We start from the raw sequence: 20,622 nt of genomic DNA, 5'->3' as shown, positions 1-20,622 counted from the left end.
GGAACCGAAATACCCCCTGCTAAAGAAGCCATGCAAAATATAATTTTGCTTGGCTTTTTAAAACAGCTTCAAGTGAGCAACCTCCCAGAATGCTTCAGTTCAGTAATTGAAGTGATGCATCATGGGATCACCTTTTTGCTCACGTTAAGATTAAAAATTTCAAACACTTTTTTGATTTTAGGTAGGCAAACTTATGTTCCCTCTATATGTCACCTAGAGACAGTCACATCAATGAGCCTATATCAATAATGCACAACATTAGGCCCAGCTTGCAGTAGAGCACCGGGCAGAAACGTGACAAGTATTTGTCATTTAGAGAGGAGAATGACTAACTAAGAACCTGCAGATCAACAGAGTGTGACATCAGCAGCTGAAAGGATTGTGCAATATTCATGAGCAGCCTGATTGTCTTCTCTGTGCAATCTGAGGCACACTCCTGTGCGTGGGCCATGTCACTTTCACTGATGAGGCCTGACGTACTGGAAAATGAAAAGTTACTTGACTGTTCTATGTGCAGCAGCAATAAAGCTTTCTTTGTTCAGCGTTGGGCAAATGCTTTACCCAACACATTGGCCTCAATTCACTAAGCTTTATCAAACACTTTACCGAACGTTTGATAATTTAACTCATGGGTAAGATCTAATTTTGAATTCACTAAGGTGTTATAGAGTTATTGAACGTTGTATTGATAAGACATTGGATAAATATATAACACCTTAGTGAATTCAAAATTAGATTTTACCCATGAGGTAAATTATCAAACGTTCGGTAAAGTGTTTGATAAAGCTTAGTGAATTGAGGCCAATGTCTGTTGACTTCTTTGCTCACCTATTTAAGAGGAACCAAACTACAAAAAAACCTGCCCATTTTGCACCCACAGAATATACATTAAAAAATAAAAATACAACCAGGCTACTCCTCCACCATTGTTTAAAATGTTTGATAAGTATGGTTGCTACATCAAATTCAGGCCACCCCCGTTTTTTAAAATGAAAACACTTGAAAGACACAATCTGCAAATGCATTAAAAAAACGAGTGGCAAAACGCAAACGCAGGAAAAATGCAAATACGATTTGTCTGCAATTTTACCAGCGTTTACAATTCTTGGAGCCTGTGTATTTGTTCTCCTAGTGTGCAATACTATCCTGTCTAGGCAAGATGCCCTGAGGGGAGAGGCTTCAGTATACAATTAGTTAAATGAATGTCTATCATTTCCAAAAAAATATAGGATTTCATATTAAAATGTAATGTTAATTGTTTCGCAAGGCATAATCAGTTTTTTAGTTTGGGTCCACTTTAAAGAGGATCTGTAAGAAAAAAAGTGTCGCTGGGGGGTACTTCCCTCGGGAGGGAGAAGCCTCTGGATCCAATCGAGGATTCCCCCTTACTCCTCAGGCAACCCGATCCATAGTCATTAGGTTCCAGAGGCTTCCCCCTCCCAAGGTAAGTACCCTCCAGGGGCACTTTTTTTCTTTCAGATCCTATTATTTATCAGTCCGGCACAGACAGGAGAGGCAGAGGATGGGCAGCTGCCTAGCTTTGTCCTGCAGAAGTCAGTACAAAGCTAGAGGTAGTGGTGGATGGTACATGCAATGTATATTTGGAATATCATCAAGGTAAATTTTTAGGGAGGAGCCAAGTAGCTTCCCAGTATGTTTGGGAGATGTAGGAGGAAACCCACGCAAGCACGGAGAGAACATACAAACTCCATGCAGATAATGTCCTGGCCAGATTTGAACTGGAAGACTATAAGGCGAGAGTGCTAGCCACTACAGCAATATACGATTAATTGATGTGCATCGAAGGCCGGGCCAAGGCAGAGGCGGGAGAGGCTTCAGCCTCAGGGCGCAGTGTAGGATGGGGCGCACAACTCACTCAGCTACATGGCAGTGACTGCAATACAAATAATTAGAGATTAAGGTGTTGGGGGGAGAGAGAGTCTAACAGCAATCAGTAGTGACGGCTGGGGTGTGAGGGATGGAAGGCCGCTCTGTGTGCATCGTCCACATAAAAGCATAAAAGTGAAAGCATACAAGCTTATAAACAGCCCTGCAGTCCTTCCTGACCTTGTGAGCTATAACCCGCCCCACCGGTCAGCAGATCTGTACAGTAGAATGTAACGTATAACCTGCCTGTACTGTACGCCTGAGCAGGACTTAAATTACACATCACGCGCTCCCTATTTCTGGCAGGTCTGACGTGCAGGCATTCATATCAACCTCTACACAAGCCATTCACTTATGGATTCAGCTCAGAAGGTCTACAAATCCACCTTATTACTTATCTGACATTCCAATGTTGCTGCTCTTTTAGTTCAGGCCTATAAATTGCAAGGGTTAAGCATAAATACCACAGCAATTCCACAGTGCTCCTAAAGGTGGCCACACACTATACAATAAAACATTTGATTTCCCCGTTGTTGTTGTTGATGTTTTTTTATTATATATAAAAACAATCAGTTGCATGAAAAAAAAAAACCAAAAAAAAAAACAATTTCAATTGAGAAATATGATCATATTTTCAATTTTTATCGGCTGCGGTGGAAAATTCTGATCACTTTCTCAGAAAATGTAATGGTGTAGGACAGACTGTAAATTTCTTGATTTATAGACCTGAGCAATTGTTATTGATGATTTCTTTTTTTTTTCATAATTGGGAAAAAAGGTAACATACATGTGTTATACATTAGTCAGATTTTTCAAAAAGTTACAATCAATTGGAAAAATCGTAATTCTAAAATCAAGTGTGGCCACCTTAAGGCCCCCTGCAAACTGCAAGTCCGATTTGAGATTCCGATTTTCCCTGGATGCTACCAAAAGAAAAACGCAGCATGCAGTTCCAATTAAAAATTGGAAATCGGAATCGCATGAGAAAATCGATTAAAAATCGCTAATCGGTATTGCATGTAGTGGGGAAATCCAAGGCTGTAGCAAACTGTAAGATTAGTTCTGAGTGCTCAAAATAAGTTAAAGAACACCTGAAGTGAAAGGAATGTGGAGGCTGACATATTTATTTTTCCTTTTAAAGAATGCATATTGCCTGGCCATCCTGAGGCCTGTTGCACACATGGTGCATGTAGTGAATCGTTATTGCAAATGTACTCAGACACAGGCTTGGGATAAAATAGCTCATGCATATTGGAGCTCCACTCGCTCCTTAGTCATAGCCTACACCACATGATGCAGTGTGATGTGCACAACGCAATGCAGCACCGCACCACTTTATTGCATGCAAATTGGTTCCTGATGCAGATTGCGCCGACAGGGAAAACTGTATGCCTCCCTCCCCTCCCTGAATGTGTATGCAAGCAACCACAGATGTCTTTTGCTTCTGTCTGCTCAGTCACATGCACATTCCAGAAAGGAAGTGTGTCATGCGACTTCAACGTTCTGCGCATGCAATTGTGCCGTAACGCCCGTACCACTCAACAATGTGTTTCAGCCTCTGCTTTGCCAGAAACGCATTGCATTGCATCACGTCATATCGTGGGTACTGTGGCTTGTCTCATTGAGATCAATGGCCACTGCGAGGAGCTGTGGTGGGGGAGCGTCAGGGTAGCGACGCATCACGCTGTATGTGCAAGGGGCCTAATACTTTCAGGCATATACTCTGGACAAACATTCAGGACAGGTGCTCTGACTGAAGTGACAGGTGTTTGATTCCGACACTACTGAAGCTGATCACGGAGTTCAAAAGCCACCAGGGCCACATAGCGATCATCTTAATGTCCCCCATTACAAGCAATGTTACTACCTGGTGAGTCTGGAGGTTCATGGGGTAAGAGGGGGTGACACCTTGAGTTTTCGCACCCTAGTGACACCTCTGCTCTATCCTTTTGATCTACTCATAAAATTCGACCAAAGAGAGGTTCAGGAATATTTTTCGTTTTTGAAAACTAGAACATTTTCAGAAGTTCTAAATTGCAAATAATGCTCGGTTCTATAGAATGTCAGGGCTTATCCCTTTAAAGGACAACTGTAGTTAGAGGTATATGGAGGCTGCCATATTTATTTGCTTTTAAACAATACCAGTTGCCTGGCAGCCCTGCTGGTCTATTTGGCTACAATCATGTCTGAATTAGAAAAGAAACAAGCATGCAGCTAATCTTGCCAGACCTGACAATAATGTCAGAAACACCTGATCTGCATGCTTGTTCAGGGTCTATGGTTAAAAGTACTAGAAGCAGAGGATCAGCAGGCAAGCCAGGCAACTAGTATTCCTTAAAAGGAAGTAAATATGGCAGCCTCCGTGCACCTTTCACTACAGTTGTCCTTTGAGAAGCCACGTTAGTTTACAAACACTATAAACTTTGACAAGTTTCCTTTAAAGGCAAGCGAGACAACCATGAAAGTCAAGCCATTGTCAGCTCACGAGTGAAAGTCAGGTGTGAGTCACCAGAACGGGCTGCATACAAACACAGCAGGTCACATGTTAAAACAGGCTGGAAGGATGCAAAAAGGAGCAGATCTAATCTGATCCGGGTAATGCAGCAATAAGGAGAGTTTACTGCAGGTTACAAACATCAGAAGACACTCAAACACACCCTGAGCAAACATCTTTCTGATGCATGTTATCATCCAAATTTCCAACAATTTCTTGGAACAGCACAGAAAGGCCTCTTTGCTCAATCCCTGGAAAACTCTGTTGGCCTCATGTGAGTGATCGACACCTGGAATACATCTGGCTATGGAATATCATTGTGGAAATTGAGCCCTCTGCATTCTAGAATCAGGCTTCCTCCTCTCCTCTAACCTGCTACGATCCCAAGCCTAGCCTATTGCTATCTTTACCTATGTTCCTATGCCGAGCTGCAACTTCTACCCTCTCCTATACCTATCACTAAATGCTTCCCCTTCAGCAGTGTTCCCCAACCCTGTCCTCAGGGCCCACCAACAGTGCATGTTTTGTGTAAATTCACAGAGGTAGATAATCAGCTCTGCTGAGACACTAATTACCTCACCTGTGCATGTTTGTGGTTTTCTGCAAAACATGTACTGCTGGTGGGCCTTGAGGACAGGGTTGGGGAACTCTGCCCTTCAGACTTTCACTGACAAAAGCCCAACAATAACCACAGCCTGAGCCTAGCCCTGATGTTTCCTTTTTAAATGATTCCTAAAATTAAAGGTATTGGCCAAGCTCTTAACCTAACCTAAACCTAACCCTAACACTGCCCATGATACTACATGGATGTAGACCACCTGTAAACAGAAGCTGATCTTCCTAACCCATTAAAATTAGTAGTTGGGTTTGGGGTTTTAAAGTCCTGAGATTTAGGCCCTCTATTTAGACCCTGCAGCTAAAGCGGGTAGATAAAAAAGACCTCTTGCTGTTATAGAACTGATGGGCAGTTCGCTGTTACCAGAGTTGGAGCAAGTGTTCTGATAGAGTCCAGAGTGAATTCTTCAGTACTGTAGGAGAAGGAAAGTGTGCCCAAAACGGATAATTCCTTTACAGCTATTAACCAGTGACTTGCTGACTGCTTCTGTCTCATATGGACCTTAATGGGGAGCATGCAAAGTTCTACTTTGCAGTCATATATTCTTACAATCACTTTGAATGTTCCTGCTGGATCTGTGACATTTTTCATATAGAATAAAGAGAAGGATTGGGACATCATTGTAATGACCATGACAGGCATACAAGCCTAGCCTGAAGCTCACAGATCTCAAAAAGAGGGCAGAAACCTCTGTAGTTGGTTAGTATCTCCTTTTCTGGTATATATTGGTGGATTCAAGCCTAACAGTATGTTTAATTATAACATCTCAATAGAAATAATTATTCAGTTTTGACACTGTTAATGTGTGCTATAGTTTATCATCATTTAAGAATCAGATAAAAAGCAAAAAAATAATACTGACCTCCACCCACACCCAGGCCAAGTACAGGCAAATGGTTTCTCCCCAGTATGTCTGCGGAGGTGGGCTTTGAGATGGCTGCTCTTGGTGTACATTTTGGTACATCCTGGGAAAGAACACTTGTGCATTTTTATAAGTTCAGCAGCTGGGTTTTTTTGGAATTTCTGGCTTGACATCTGTCCAGATTGTCCCTGAATCCCACCTCCAGGTCCCACAGGTTTAGCAGCAATGGGCACTGGGGCTATGCGGACGAATTTAGAGGACATGTTGGATGACTGGACCAGCTGTGGGACCAGTGCAAATGTCTGACCCTGGATATTGACCAGAAGTTGAGCCACTTTAATGTTCTCGGGAAACTGTGAAGGTGAGCTCTGGCTGGCATTGGATTCTTGTTTGATCTCGATTGGCTGGATCTGAAGGATAACTGGTATACCACCCTCTACCGAGAGAGCACCCGAAGTTTTACTCTCAATTTCTTCTTGTGTGGAGTTTTGCAACTCCTCATTTGTATCCTGTTTCAGATTATTGGGGGCCACCATGGGGGCTTGTTTGAGCTGCTCTGAAAACAAATGACCACAGTTCCTTAGTTCCTGAATTTCACCTTGGGTTTCAGTTTTAAAGTCATTGTTCATATTTTCCTCAATAAACTCCTGAATTTCATCCAAGGTGGGATGAAACAATGGTGCTTCTTCCAAGTCCATGGCAAATTCTGGAACTCTGAAGATCTCCTCTTTGACCATTGTGTGTTGCTTTCTTTTGTCCCACCAAGACAACGATGTGTGACTTAATGAGGTTTGGGACAGAAGATAGTCTAGGATGCTGTCCTGGCTCTCAGCACTAGATGAGCTGCCATAACTGGAGCTCAGAACTTGAGAGTCCGGGCTAGAACAAGAACGGAAACTTGAAGAGTCACTGTCATCTTCTGACGTGGGGGAAGGCAACATGTTGTACCTCCTTCCATCCATCAGCATCTCTGCAGTGAAGCCAACAGCAAATGGAGTGGTTGAGAAGCATTCATCGCTAAGAAGCAAATGATCGACCATTCCTGGTACAGCTTGTGAGGCGGTCCCAGCAGCATAAGCAAAACGAGCGAAACAGAAGGGGCCTGCAGGAGAAAAAGCATACATGTCAGATTGGTAACATATTCAATCCATCTATTAGTAAGGACATAGTGGAAACCACAAAACAGTTAATTTAAGTGTCACATGATGTTAGCACCACATCTGGAGGATCTCTCCATCCTGATATGTAAGTATCAATAGTTTATGGTGTCGAGGAAGTCTGGGCAGATTAGGTTTAGCAGCAAATAGATGTAGCCTTTCAGCCAGGTCAGATTTACTGTAGAATAGTAAGAGTTACGTAGACATACTGGGTTAGGTTAGGTAACAATAGTCTGACTAGTAAGTTAATGTTACGAATCATATAAAGCAAAAATGGGACTTTAAATAGGTAATATACCATAACTGTGTAGTAACAGTAATGCACTTGGGAATAAAGACCAGTGGCGTAGGCGTAGCAATAGGGGTTGCAGAGGTTGCAACCGCATCAGGGCCCTTGGGCTGCTGGGGGCTTGGGGAAGCCCCAAGTAAGTGAAACACTTTGATTTTACTGAATCTTCAGTCCCGCTTTAAGACTGCAGATAGATCGTGTATTGTACAGCAGTGCAATCACTGCTCTAGAATGGCCCAGTTCTCACTAGAGTCTGACAGTCATCATGGTGCCTGTTACAAATCTGCTGTGAGGCCCCACCATTCATAGTTACAAGCCTTGATCTGATTAGAGTACTGTGCTTGTCCAAGAGCGCTTCTCTTTGGAACAGATTTGCTTTAAGTGCAGCCTAGAGGTCTTGGTTGTACTCAGCAGCCAAGGGAGCGCGGAGTACATTCTGTATCATGACTCACTTGGCCCTCGGAACGGTAACTGGAAGGCGGGACTGCTGGTTAATGAGATGTTTTAATGCAGGGACATACGGCAGTGGCTGAATCTGGCTATCAGTAACGTGTGCTGGGCGAGATCGCTGGCTCCAGTGGGGGAGATGGATAATGACCCCTTTCTCAGAAAAAAGTAAGTGTATTACAAGGGTAACAGTCATCCCCCCATCACATGAGGGCCGTGACTGTGCACATATGAAAACCCCAGTCATGTTGCCTCCAGCATAGGCCTCAATTCCTTGTACTGCTCAGTGGCTTGCTGACATGAATAGTCAATGGAGGATTATATACCAGGGTTAACCCTATTGCTTCCAGGGCCAATGCGACCTGTACAATGTAAGGTCAACTTAAAAAGGAATGTGATAAATGCTAATTGCATCTAAACCGCTGCATAACATAGCTCTTATGTCAGTTATGAAACACTTTCTTTTTTCTTTTATAAACAGCAAGAAAATGTGGTGTGTTCTGTTTGGACTTGGAAGTCAGGTATAAAATGCTGTTAGTGCAATCAAATGCGCAAATAAATGCAAAAGAGAGGGAGAAAGTCTGGCAATTGTCTAACACTATAGCCATATTGGTACGCCAACCATTAATCTTAGCCAACACTTAATCTATTATTATAATTATTGTATATTTATATAGCACTGACATCTTTCGCAGAAATTTTACAGAGCTCATATTTATTACAGTATTTACCCACTTGCACAATTTGTTACCCAAAACAATCATTACAGATCATTTAGGGCCCATAAGCACTGGCAACATACTGCTTGGACGGAACCTGAAGCGAGAAGTATATGGAAGCTGCCATTTTTATTCCCTTTTACAAAATACTAGTTGCCTGGCAGCCCTGCTGGTCTATTTGGCAGTGGTGTGTCTGAATCACACCAGAAACAAGCATGCAGCTAGTCTCGTCAGATTTGACAAAAATGTCAGAAACACCTGATCTGTTGAAGTCTTGTTCAGGGTCTATGGCTAAAAGTATTAGAGGCAGTGGATCAGCAGGACTGCCAGGCAACTGGTGTTGCTTAAAAAGAAATAAATATGGCAGCCTCCATATCCCTCTCACTTCAGGTGTCCTTTAAGTCACAGCAGGCAGCAAAAAATACAGGTGCCTAACAGGGATACTTTTAGGTAAAATGGGGTCCTGGGCAAAAATGAATGTGGCGCCCCTTATCTTCTCATACTGTGAAGTGAAGCACGACTTGTAAGAATGGAGTATCGCAATAGGTCTGTCCATAAATATCCCCCAAATAACAGTTAGGCAGCTTGTCCCCCCTAAAAGATGTAACCATGCAGCAGAATGTCCCCCAGATAAGAACTACTATCTGTATGGAGAACACCAAGGATGCTATAGAGCAGCACCTTCAGAACGAGGCACCCGTGGCACATGCCATACCTGCAACCCTGTAGATACGCCTCTGGGGTTACTCACCAGTGGCATAGCTCCCAACTGTCCCTGTTTGGGAGCCCTGTCACTCTGTCCCTCTTTCCTCCTCATTTGTCCCTCTTTCAGGAATTTGTCCCTCTTTCGATGTAAAAATATATATTTCTCTACTAAAAAATGTGTTTGATTGACTCTAAACTTTATTCCCATCCCTTAAATTGATATATTACTCATTTTAAAATGTTCCTATGAAGGAACATGAACCAGGATAGAAAGGACCAGTGTGGTTTGAATTATAAAACAACATTTTTTTCTTATGAAATCTTTATGGTATGTGAGACTAGTGGTGTGACGGGGGCATGGCTTAAGTGTCCCTCTTTCTCATCTCAAAAAGTTGGGAGGTATGACCAGTGGGGTCATGTCCTTCACTGCAAAGAGTGCCACCATTTCGATTAGGAGATTATAAAGAGAAAAGGCGATCTGTAGAGTTATTTGACACTGGTAAGCCAAAAATCATGAGCACATTCCTTTTTCTTATTTTGAACTCTGCCATAGACATTTCCCTAGGTGTCCCAGTCTTGTCTTCTTAAAAGTAAATTAGGTCCAAACTAGGAAAGGCTGGTTGCCTTCTAGGAAAAATCCCTGGCTATTGTTACAGTTTATGCTACAGCTCTGCTTAAAGCTAGCCAGTGAGGGGTTATTCTCTCGCTGCTAATGGCTGCACCTGTTTCCTTCTTAGCAAGCTGAAAATGTTTTTCACTCTTAAACTTGACAAACAAAAACGAATCAGCTGATACACTCCGCTGCTCCACTTTGTGATATATATATATGTGTGTTTGCTCCTGACCTGAGCTGAGACATTGTTAGAATGTTATCAGTGACTTTGAAGTGTTACACATTAATCAGAGCTGCAGCTCTGCAAGTATGTCATGATCCCGCGTCAGCCAATCAGGACTTCTCCTGCAACGTGACGGATAAATTGTAGCACCGCCCACCAGAGAAAGCTGTTTTTTTTTCTGCACAAACTTTTAAAGTGTACCTGAAGGGAAAAAAAGTGTCTAATTTTCGGTACTTATTTCAGGAGAGGGAAGCCTCAACAAGGGCTTGTCGACAGAGCTCAGCTGCACTGCGCAAGTGCAGACAGCTCATGACCATGCACACTAGTGCAGAGCGATGGCTCCTTGCTATTGTGGAGGTGCGAGCAGTCCAGGGTATGCGTGGTACGACCGCGTTCGTTCTCGTATAGTTGCGTACAGTGAAAATCAGGGGTCCCAGTGCTGGAACGGCAGGAAGGAGGAAGCTAGAGGCTTTCCTCTGCCGAAGTAAGTATCTACATTTTTGACCTAAGAACCCACAGGTTTGCTTTAAGTGCCTATACCTCTAAGGGCCTTTTTCTAATTAACTTTTCCTCCTCCTCCTCTATAGGGGAGGGGGGCCAGTAGACACCAGGGAACTGTATAGGGAAGGGGGGCCACTAGATACCAGGGAAATGTACGGATGAGGGAAGAGGCATTGGACACCAGGCAACTACCTCCCTCATTTTTAACTGGTCTTAATATATTTTATACTATTTTGGCACCTCTGTTCCCTGACAAATACGTCTATCCACCCTTGGAGGAAGGGTTCTTCCCTTTTTCTACTAAGAGCGACTTGGGGACAGGCAAATCTTTCCATTTTCATATACAGTGGTTGCCTTGGAGGTAACCCACTCTTGTGAGTATACTTCTGTGCTAACACCATTTATACAGTTACAATTCAAACTACACAATTGATTGTCCTTCCCACCCCCTCTTTTTATCTGTATATCTGCACTAAACACCAGGAAACTGTACAGGGGAGGGAGGAGGCATTAGACCCAAGGGAACTGTATAGGGGAAGGGGGGGCATTAGACACCAGGGAACTTTATAAGGGAGGGAGGTGGGAGGTGGCGTTAGTAGACATTGAGGTTTGCCTGTGAATCAGTCCCAGGGTTCATTTTTGGCCCACTTAGTATTTAAGTTTGATACCCCTGATCTAACCAGTACAGGCCTGCTCAGATCCATGGAACAAGTGTTCTTTTTGTCACACTGCAGAATAGTCCTGCAGAGATAAGTTGCTATAGAGAAATTAGAAGCAGGATTTGTGGATACCCAGCTGGAACTGTTCAATATTCCTTTTAAACCATCCCAAATGTCTTTTTCATTTGAATTCTGGATGCAATTAAAATTTTTCTACTTGGCTAAGTCCACCAACGGCAGAGAGAAGAAGACTTTCATCTGAAATTCCAGCATTTCGTCCAAGTGGAGAACACACAGCACGCAGCAGTGACATGGGAATCCATCACAGCCAGGGCTAGCCTATAGGATATACGAACAACCATAGAACGTGCAGCATGAGTTTAATATTTATCAGACCTCCCCCTGCTCCACTTGTCTTGCCTGTACATCTTGATCTACTTGTTGATAATACTCTGACTTATGTAAGGACTCCAGTGATAGGATTTCCCCAACACAATTCCACATTCTACTCAACTAGCGCAGCCAATCCAAAGTCACATGATGTTGTCATCCTTCTTCGATGATTCTTTCTAAAGCCTCATCTACACGGTGCAATTTTCCATCAGATAGATGGGTCTACTAGATAGATCTAATAAGAAATTGCATTGTGTGTAGACGTCCAAATTGTTTCAGATCAATTTTGCCATAGATTTTGCTTTGATAAATACCAAAATTCGACTGCAAAATCTAACGTAATCCAATTTAACCAGTTGGAAATGATCTAATAGATTCATCTAACCGAAAATTGTACCGTGTAGTTGAGGCTTTAATGTGACCATGTAGCGAGGGATATATGGAGGCTGCCATATCTACTTCATTTTTAACAATGCCAGTTTGCCAGTTGCCCTACTGATCCTGTGCCACTAGCACAGTAGTGTGCACATCAGGTAGTCTGACTTACCAGCTTGTTTCAGACACTGCTGAAGCCAGGAAGATCAACAGGGCAGCCAGATAATTGGTATTATTTTAAAGGAAAGGAAATAAATATGGCAGCCTCCACATCCCAAGCATCTGCATGCTCATTCTGAGCCAGAGATTTAAAGTATTAGAAGCAGAGCATCAGAACAGAAGTCAGGCAGCAGCTTTGTGTATTAGAGAATGAAGATGGCAGCCTCTGTATTCCTATCACTTCAAATTCCCTTTAAGAGATCAAGAATATGAAGTCTTAATCTTTACAAAATGTAATGTCTGCATGGAACTGATAATGTGGAAAAGCATGTTAGGGTCACTTGATCTCATGTGCTTCATCTCATGTGTTGCATCTTCTAAGACTTTTTCGGTACAGATATTCATTCTCAAAGCTCAATAACAGTACAGCCATAGAATAGATTCGATATTTTGCAGCAACGTCTTGGGTTACCAAAGATCTTCCCATAATGATGCCTAAATAAGCAATTAAAGCGGAACTGTAAATTCCCTGAAAACAAACAGTTTCACTTACCTGGGGCTTCCCTAAGCCCCCAGCAGCCGTCCGGTCCTGCACGATCTTCCCTTCTCCCGCCACGGTGCAGCTTCGTTACCGTCGACTTAGAAGTCGACAGCAACTGCACCTGTGCGGCCTAGGCTACACAAAGCTTTCTTTGCGTTCCAGCCCGCAATAGCGTCCTGCGCGGCAATGTGAACAAAGCTACGTGTAGCATGGTCCGCGCAGGCGCAGTTGCCGTAAGGCGACGGTAACAAAGCTGCAACGTGGCGGGAGAGCGGAAGATCATGCAGGACCGGCGCGGGACAGGACGGCTTCTGGGGGCTTGGGGAGGCCCCAGGTAAGTGAAACAGTTGGTTTTCAGGGAATTTACAGTTCCGCTTTAAGGAGCAGAAATTTGTTAAATTGGCCAAGTGTGATCTGTACGACGCGTATTGCAAGACCTCGAACAATGTTGTAGAAGACTGCAGACGAAGCAGTAAACAATGGCGCATCCAACAAGTGGACTAACTGGGCGCCGCCAATATAGGCGCCAATGCAAAATACTGGGAATTGAGCGCCGGACTGTAAATTTGCCGATATTTTTAGCCGGAGAATATGTGTTTTGGGTTTTTCAGCATTGCACCGCGGCTAGCAGGGTGTTCAGGCATTAGGTAGATAGTTTTGTATGGGGGGGGGGGAGTTAAGGGTTAGGCATTAGGTAGGTATTTTGTGGGGGGAAGGGTGAAGCGTTAGGTAGGCGGGTTGTGCAAGGGGGGTAGGGGTTTAGGCAGGTAGTGTGTGTGTGTGGGGGGGGGGGGGGTCGGTTTAGGCATTGGGGAGGCAGTGTGTGTGTGTGTGTGTGTGTGTGTGTGTGTGTGCGTCTGTGTGTGTGTGTGGTCTAGTTTAGGCATTAGGGAGGTAGTGTGTGTGTGGGGGGGGGTAGGTATTAGTCAGGCAGTGGGTGCAGGGGGGTTAAGGGGTTAAGGTTAGGCGTCCGGTGGTAAGGTTCTGTGCGAGAGTAGGGTTAGGTTTGGCCATAGTAAAATATCAGTATTTAATACCGATATTTTACTATCTGCATTACTGGGCACCCAAATTTCCAGGCACCTTTTCTGGATAGACCCAACTGAAGAAACTGGCCACTTTCCAATAGATCCAGCTCACAACACAGCCACTTCCAAATGTCTCATAAAATGATGGAATCAAGTATATGAAAAATCTGAATTACCCAAGAAACAGTGTGAGCAGCAAAAGTCCACAGCAACCAACAAGCATTCGCTTTACTATAACCTGGGCAGCAGAAGATAGATTACAATTGCTAGAGGCACTGCAGTTTGAACTTGGCTGTTTGACCCTTGCATTGTTTTATTGGATAAGTCCACCAGAGTCCAAGGAGGAGATTATCGAAAGCTTAACCTCGTTACTTCTGAAAAACATTCCTTGAATAACTCTCTGTGTGTGAAATCAGATAAAAGTTTGTATATTTTTTTGTACCTTTCAGAAGAAAGTGAACACTTGTTTACAACTACACCATCAGACTTACAGTTAAGTTTTTATGAGCCAACAAGGGTTAAAGTTAGTTAAAGAGGAACTCCAGTGAAAATAATGTAATAAAAAAAGTGCTTCATTTTTACAATAATTATGTATACATGATTTAGTCAGTGTTTGCTCATTGTAAAATCTTTCCTCTCCCAGATTCACATTCTGACATGTTTTACATGGTGACATTGTTACTGTGGGCAGATTATGTAGCTGGTCTGGCTTTAACAGACAGCTGTAAGCAGCTATTTCCTGTCTGAACATTGTTACATTGTGGCAGTTTGCCCAGAGTACCATACGGTACCAGAGCCTCTTGTGGGAGGGGTTTCAGCACAAAATCAGTCATACAGCGCCCCCTGATGGTCTGTTTGTGAAAATCATTATTTTTCTCATGTAAAAGTGGGTATCAGCTACTGATTGGGATAAAGTTCAATTCTTGGTCGGAGTTTCTCTTTAAGTAGTTACTAAGCTACAAATATCTACAGAGGCCCCAGGCATTTACATTCCACAGCTTCAATCTAGAATATTTTTTAGGTAATCCCTCCTGCTTTGAGGCCTGTGGCAAACTTTTTACTACTACTTCTAAGAGGGCATTCAACTTCTGCCACCAGCATCGGTCTATTGAGGACAGTATTCACTAGATACTACCAATATGCTCCGGAGCACAACCTCAAGTTAAATATGATTTTTTTTCTAAGATTTTCATGGTTCTGGTTCAGATTTTTGACACTTCGCTGCATGAGCTCCATGCTGCTCCAGATGTAGGTCTGTTAGTCCAAGCGGAACATCTGTACAAACTTTGAAATGCTGCATGCATCACATGCTTCGTTCCAGAGAAACAGTAAATGTTCCATACTTTGCACACGGAAATCTGGGAAACTGAATGTTTCTAATTGTTATCACCAAGGACTATTTTAACCTCGCTTTATCAGCTTGCAGCTGTTGAAGATCTGCAAGTTCCAGCATGCCTATCAGCTACCAAAAATGGCAAAAGCCAATACAACTACGGTGCAGTGGAAGTCCTTGCAAGTATGGGTTGTCACCAAGCAAATGTTACTGGAAACCGAAAAAGCTGTCTCAGTGCTTCTGCTGGGTTGCAAAAACAAGGAGTTGAAATTATGGGGTGTTAAGGAGCCATTTATCAATGTTTATGGACTAAAATGATTCAAGGATCTTCTGACGTTTTAGAATTAGCACAGCATGAACCTAGTCCTCAGAAACTGCAAGTATCAAAAACAAATAAGTAAAATAAATGAAGGCAATGGGCTTGATTCACTAAACTGTGATAAGTCATATCACGTCCAATTTCATGCGCATTTTCATTTGTGCGCGCAACTGCGCATTTTTGTGAATTTGCACGCAAAACGATATCGCAAATGCGAAAATGGCTGTGATATGACTTATCACAGTTTAGTGAATCAAGCCCAATGTTTGAAGCAAATTACTTTCAAGGGGACTTTAAAGTGACACTGAACCGAAAAAAAAAACGGATGATATAATTGTATGTGTAGGATGGAATAAACAGAACATTAGTAGCAAAAAAAAGTCTCTGGGTACCGGGTCCTGGGTACCCGGTTCGAATCTCAGCATAGGGCACTATCTGCAAGGAGTTTGTATGTTCTCCCCTTGTCTGCGTGGGTTTCTTCCAGTTTCCTCTCACATACCAAAAACATAAAGATAAGCTAATTGGCTTCCCCCTAAAAATTGGCCCTAGACTACAATACATACAGTACACCACATGATATAGACATATGAATATGGTAGGGATTAGAGTGTGAGCCCCTCTCCAGGAGAGTTAAGTGACAAGTCAATATACTCTGTACAACACTGCAGAAGATGTTGGCGCTATATAAATAATAATGTTTTTATTTTCAGGTATATAGCTTTTTTATGACATTGCATCATTCTGTCATATTTGCAATTTACAAACCATATTCTATTTTAACCTATAAAACAGAGCAGAGCTAATGACCTTTTGAACTTCCCTGCAGTAAAACCTTATCTGAAGCTGTCTCTCACTGTTTCTTTGATGTATAAGTGCTTCAGAATATAGGACTGTCTTCGACCGAAGTTGGGTCGAAGAGCTCAGAGAAGCTCTTTTGCATAGATAACAACTGAAGTTTCTTAACTCTTCCTGTGCTGGAAAACAATACAAGATTATTTTCTTTGCTACTAATCTTCTATTTTCACGCTGACTCTGTCCAAAGGCAAAATAAAAGAACACAATACAAATGCATAACTTAGATGGCTGGAGGTACAAAACCAGATTCACCAGATCTACTGAATAAATACGATGAGACGCATTAGCAGAGGCTTAAAGTACACCTGAACTGCGAGCGATATGGAGGCTGCCATATTTATTTCCTTTTAAACAATAGTAGATGCCTGGCAGCCCTGCTGATCTTTGGCTGCAGTAGTGCATGAGTCACACACCTGAAACAAGCATGTGGCTAATCCAGCCTCTCAGACAGTGAGAAGCACCTGATTGTCAGGCTTTTGCAGGGTCTGTGGCTAAAAGGAGTGTAGGAAGAGGATCAGCAGGACAGCCAGGCAATCTGCATTGCTTAAAAGGAAGTAAATATGGCAGCCTCCATATCCCTCTCACTTCAGGTGTGCTTTAAAGGGAACCTGAGGCGAGAGGGAAATGGAGGCTGATATTTAGCTATACAAATGTTATGATTACGATTATTTCCTTTTAAACAATACACATTGCCTGGCTGTCCTGCTTATCCTCTCCCTCTAATACTTTAAGCCACAGACCCTGAACAAGCATGCAGATCAGATGTCTATGACAAATCTGATAAGATTAGTTGTATGCTTGTTTCAGGTGAGTGATTTAGACCCCACTGACCAGAAAGAGCAGCAGTGCTGCCAGGCAACTGGTATTGTTTACAAGGAAATAAATATGGCAGCTTCCATAGATCTCACCCCTCGGGTTCCTTTAATGACTGTTTCTAAACTGGATCCGGACTGTAAACAATCACACAGAATGGAAGCTGCATGCCTCAGACCACCAATACTGCAGCCGATGTGATATTGTATTCCCAAGCTAGCGCAGCAGCGTGGAGAGGGTTAATAAGTGGCAATGTTATGGTTAAAGCGCCTTTGCCTTGGTACTGTTTGTGAATGGCTCATTGTACAACCTGTTATTGAGTGGCTTTGCTGCTGTTCTCCACTTCCCTCTCTCTGGCCTCTGCTGCTGAACATGACCGACAGTAACCCTCCCCCCTCCCTTCCAGCTCATACTGTCAACATTCTGTTCTCCATAACAGCTCTGCTAGAGATCCGCCAGCAGGTTGCTATGCATTCCTGCAGCCATGGCTCTGAGGGTGGCAAGGGTTAAACATCCGTAAAAAAAACATGGGAGAAATGGGGTAAAAATGTTACACTTACTAATCCCAGAGCATGAATGGGGTGGCCAATGGCTCATCCCATATACACCTTATATTATTAGGCTAGGTTCACACTGGTGCGTTATACTGCACATCCTGTAAAAACAGGATTGCAACGCAGCAGTGGGGAAAATTTGCATTGTGTATAATGTATGTGATGCAATGCATGCAGTGAAGCATACAAGAATTGAAAAGTATGCTCTACTGCAACTGTAAACATGCATGTTGTCCAGCATCGCAAAACATGATTTACGTGATTCCAGCAGATTCCGCCGTACCGCACTGCTGATGCACCATTACAATACAATCGCATCACGTGAGCTGTGCATTCATATTGTCTGACGCAACACAATGCGTCAGTGCAAAAGTAGCATCATAGATAAAGCCCATTTAAAGGAGCAGTCAAAGAACCCCAACCCAGAACTTGTAAGTACCGGAGCTTACATGTCACAGCTCCCCCTGGTGGTTTGGGAAAGAATGCGTCTCCCAGTCCTGAAAAAATCTGAAATGGTTTTAAATAGATATAGGTCAATAAGTCCTACTCATGAACCTAAATACAAATTGAGGTATTGTGAGGTAAAAATACTGACAAGTTTTTGTGGGCTGTAAATATTAAATGATCAGCTACAAAGTTAGTAGGAGTCCACTGCAGGGATATCTTATCTGAGTCTTTTTTTTTAGATAATGTTATATGTTCCACAAATGTATGACTATAGGAAGGTGAAAATATTGCACACACAGTTATACTATAAGCACAAAAAATTATAACATAATACATGCATCATACATCATAAATGCACAATATAACCTGTATAGCTACCATCTATCTATCTATCTATCTATCTATCTATCTATCTGCTACTCTGCACATCTATCTATCCTATATATATATATATATATATATATATATATATATATATATATATATATATATATATATATATATATATTGCATCATACAAATAAATTATGATTACTATTGATTTATAAATAAATGCACAATATAGTCTCCATATCTACCATCTATCGATCTGCTACTCTGCACATCTATCTATCTATCTATCTATCTATCTATATCTATCAATCTATATCTATATAATTAAAACATAACACATGCATCATACACATCAATGCCCAATATAATCTGCATATCTACCATCTATCTGTCTGATATATATATATATATATATATATATATATATATACACATACATATATATTACACTATAACAAAGTTAGAGATGGCTTTTAATCACGCATTATTAAATTAATATATAATCAATCAATTGCTTATACAATTAACTATAAGTTCAGTATGTAAGCAGTATAAGCACGTGACTATATGTTTGTATACAGAATATATGTACATACTCTATAAATATATACATAAACCAAGGAAGCGGTGACATTAGTGGTATGCCGGATATACTGAAATACTGGAAAAACTGGCACAATCAGAAAGTAGGTCACTTAATACAATGCTACGCTGCCCCCTGGCAATCTATAGGCTTCAGATATGGTAAACAACCTCCCACTCGCCTGTACTTAGTACCACGTCGCAGTACACGTGTCCTACAGAGGGACCTTTTAATGCATATATCTCGTGATGCAAACATATATATGCAGATTTCTACATCAACACACATGCACACATATATAGTAACCTATACACAGATCACACACTTGTATACATTTTCCAGATGTGGTCAAATGCTATCCTATACAGGTTTTGTAGAACTGTAAAATCCCAGAAATCCAGCTGCACCTGGTACCATCACAACAGCCAGAATGTCACTCATTTCTCATATTCTATACATAGAAAATAAAAAATAAACAGAAATGCAACACTGGCTCCCCAAAACACTATAATGTGCCAGCAGCAGAAGTCACCATATGGTAGTGGGGAGAGCTCAGCAGTTCTTTTAGAAAGCACCCTCCTGCTGTTCCTTACCTGCTGCTCTAGTAACACAGCAGATCCCTGAAGGTGAAGGGGGAAGTTTGGGGTTTGTCCCTTAGCTTGTCCTTGATGGCCAATGACAGTAGCAGCAGCAGCAGCAGCCTCTCACTGTCTGCCTGCAGCTCAGGAATACTACTAGAGATCATCACATGACTGTGTGTGTGGATCAGGGAAGGCTTGTAGAAGGCTCGACCACAACTCAGTGTCTCATTGGCTGAGGGCCTGGAGGGGGGTGGCTTGGCCTTTTGTCGTCAATGGGAGTTTTGGACTGCCCTCCCTTTTACCATAGCTAGGCTATGTAGCCAAGAAATGTGAAAGAATGTTTCCTTAATGCAAGCCCCAGGCATGTGACTAGGGATCATCTTCCCTGACACACACTGCGGCTGAAAGGAAAAACATCAAGAAGAACGCTTTCACTGACGCTAGGAGAGCCTTATATCTGGTTTATCTGTGTCAAATTTATTTGGCAAAAAGTGCAGTGTTTTGTACAAAACTTTTCCATGCAGAATTAACTTAGTGTTCTGTTAAATGGATATTAAAAACTGTTACAGGGTCGTAACTACAGGGGAGCAGACCCAGCAACCGCAGGGGGGCCCAGAGCTGAGAAGGGGTGTTGTGTGCGTGAAATAGAGGCACGGGGAAAAATGGCCACAGATGGAAAACAAAATCATAATATAAATAAAGATTGTTTTCAACTTGGAGTGAAGTAAAGCTGAAAACGTAAACAATAAGTATTGTTTTAAAACAGACGGGAACTCTCCCAAGGCCCAAATATTAGGGCAAAGTCATATTTCCAATCCCTTCTCTCTTGAAAAGGGAACAAGGCAAGGGTGCCCCCTCTCTCCCCTTCTTTTCAACTTAGCAGTAGAACCATTAGCCAGAATGCTGAGAAAAGAAATATCCGGAATAAGAGTGGGGGAAAAAGGGGTGCAACAATGTCTCTTTGCAGATGATATCATAATATTTCTCTCCGACCCCATAAATCAGGTACCTGAGATCTTTAAATTAGTCCAGGACATAGGCTACTGGTCGGGTTTCAAAGTTAATATAGGTAAAAGTACGCTGATGCCACTATCAAAAATGGCAGAAGTCAAAAGCTGGGAGGTCCTGGGGATCAA

At 42.3% G+C, this 20,622-nt stretch overlaps 1 protein-coding gene across 1 annotated transcript in view; it reads right to left on the bottom strand.

Moving 5' to 3' along the window:
- Window positions 1-19,645, bottom strand: part of KLF15 (KLF transcription factor 15) — a 31,084-nt gene extending 11,439 nt beyond the window's left edge. The window contains exons 1-2 of the mRNA XM_068253076.1: window positions 19,499-19,645; window positions 5,860-6,961 (exon numbers count right to left, since the gene is read on the bottom strand). Coding sequence (XP_068109177.1) covers window positions 5,860-6,899 — 1,040 coding nt within the window. The 5' untranslated portion in view covers window positions 6,900-6,961; window positions 19,499-19,645. The remainder of the gene's footprint in view (window positions 1-5,859; window positions 6,962-19,498) is intronic.
- Between the last annotated feature and the right edge of the window lie 977 nt (window positions 19,646-20,622).

The sequence above is a fragment of the Hyperolius riggenbachi genome, chromosome 9, assembly GCF_040937935.1.
Source record: "Hyperolius riggenbachi isolate aHypRig1 chromosome 9, aHypRig1.pri, whole genome shotgun sequence".
NCBI lineage: Eukaryota > Metazoa > Chordata > Amphibia > Anura > Hyperoliidae > Hyperolius > Hyperolius riggenbachi.
The sequence above is the reverse complement of the archived record's forward strand: the minus strand, read 5'-3'. Positions and strand labels throughout refer to the sequence as shown.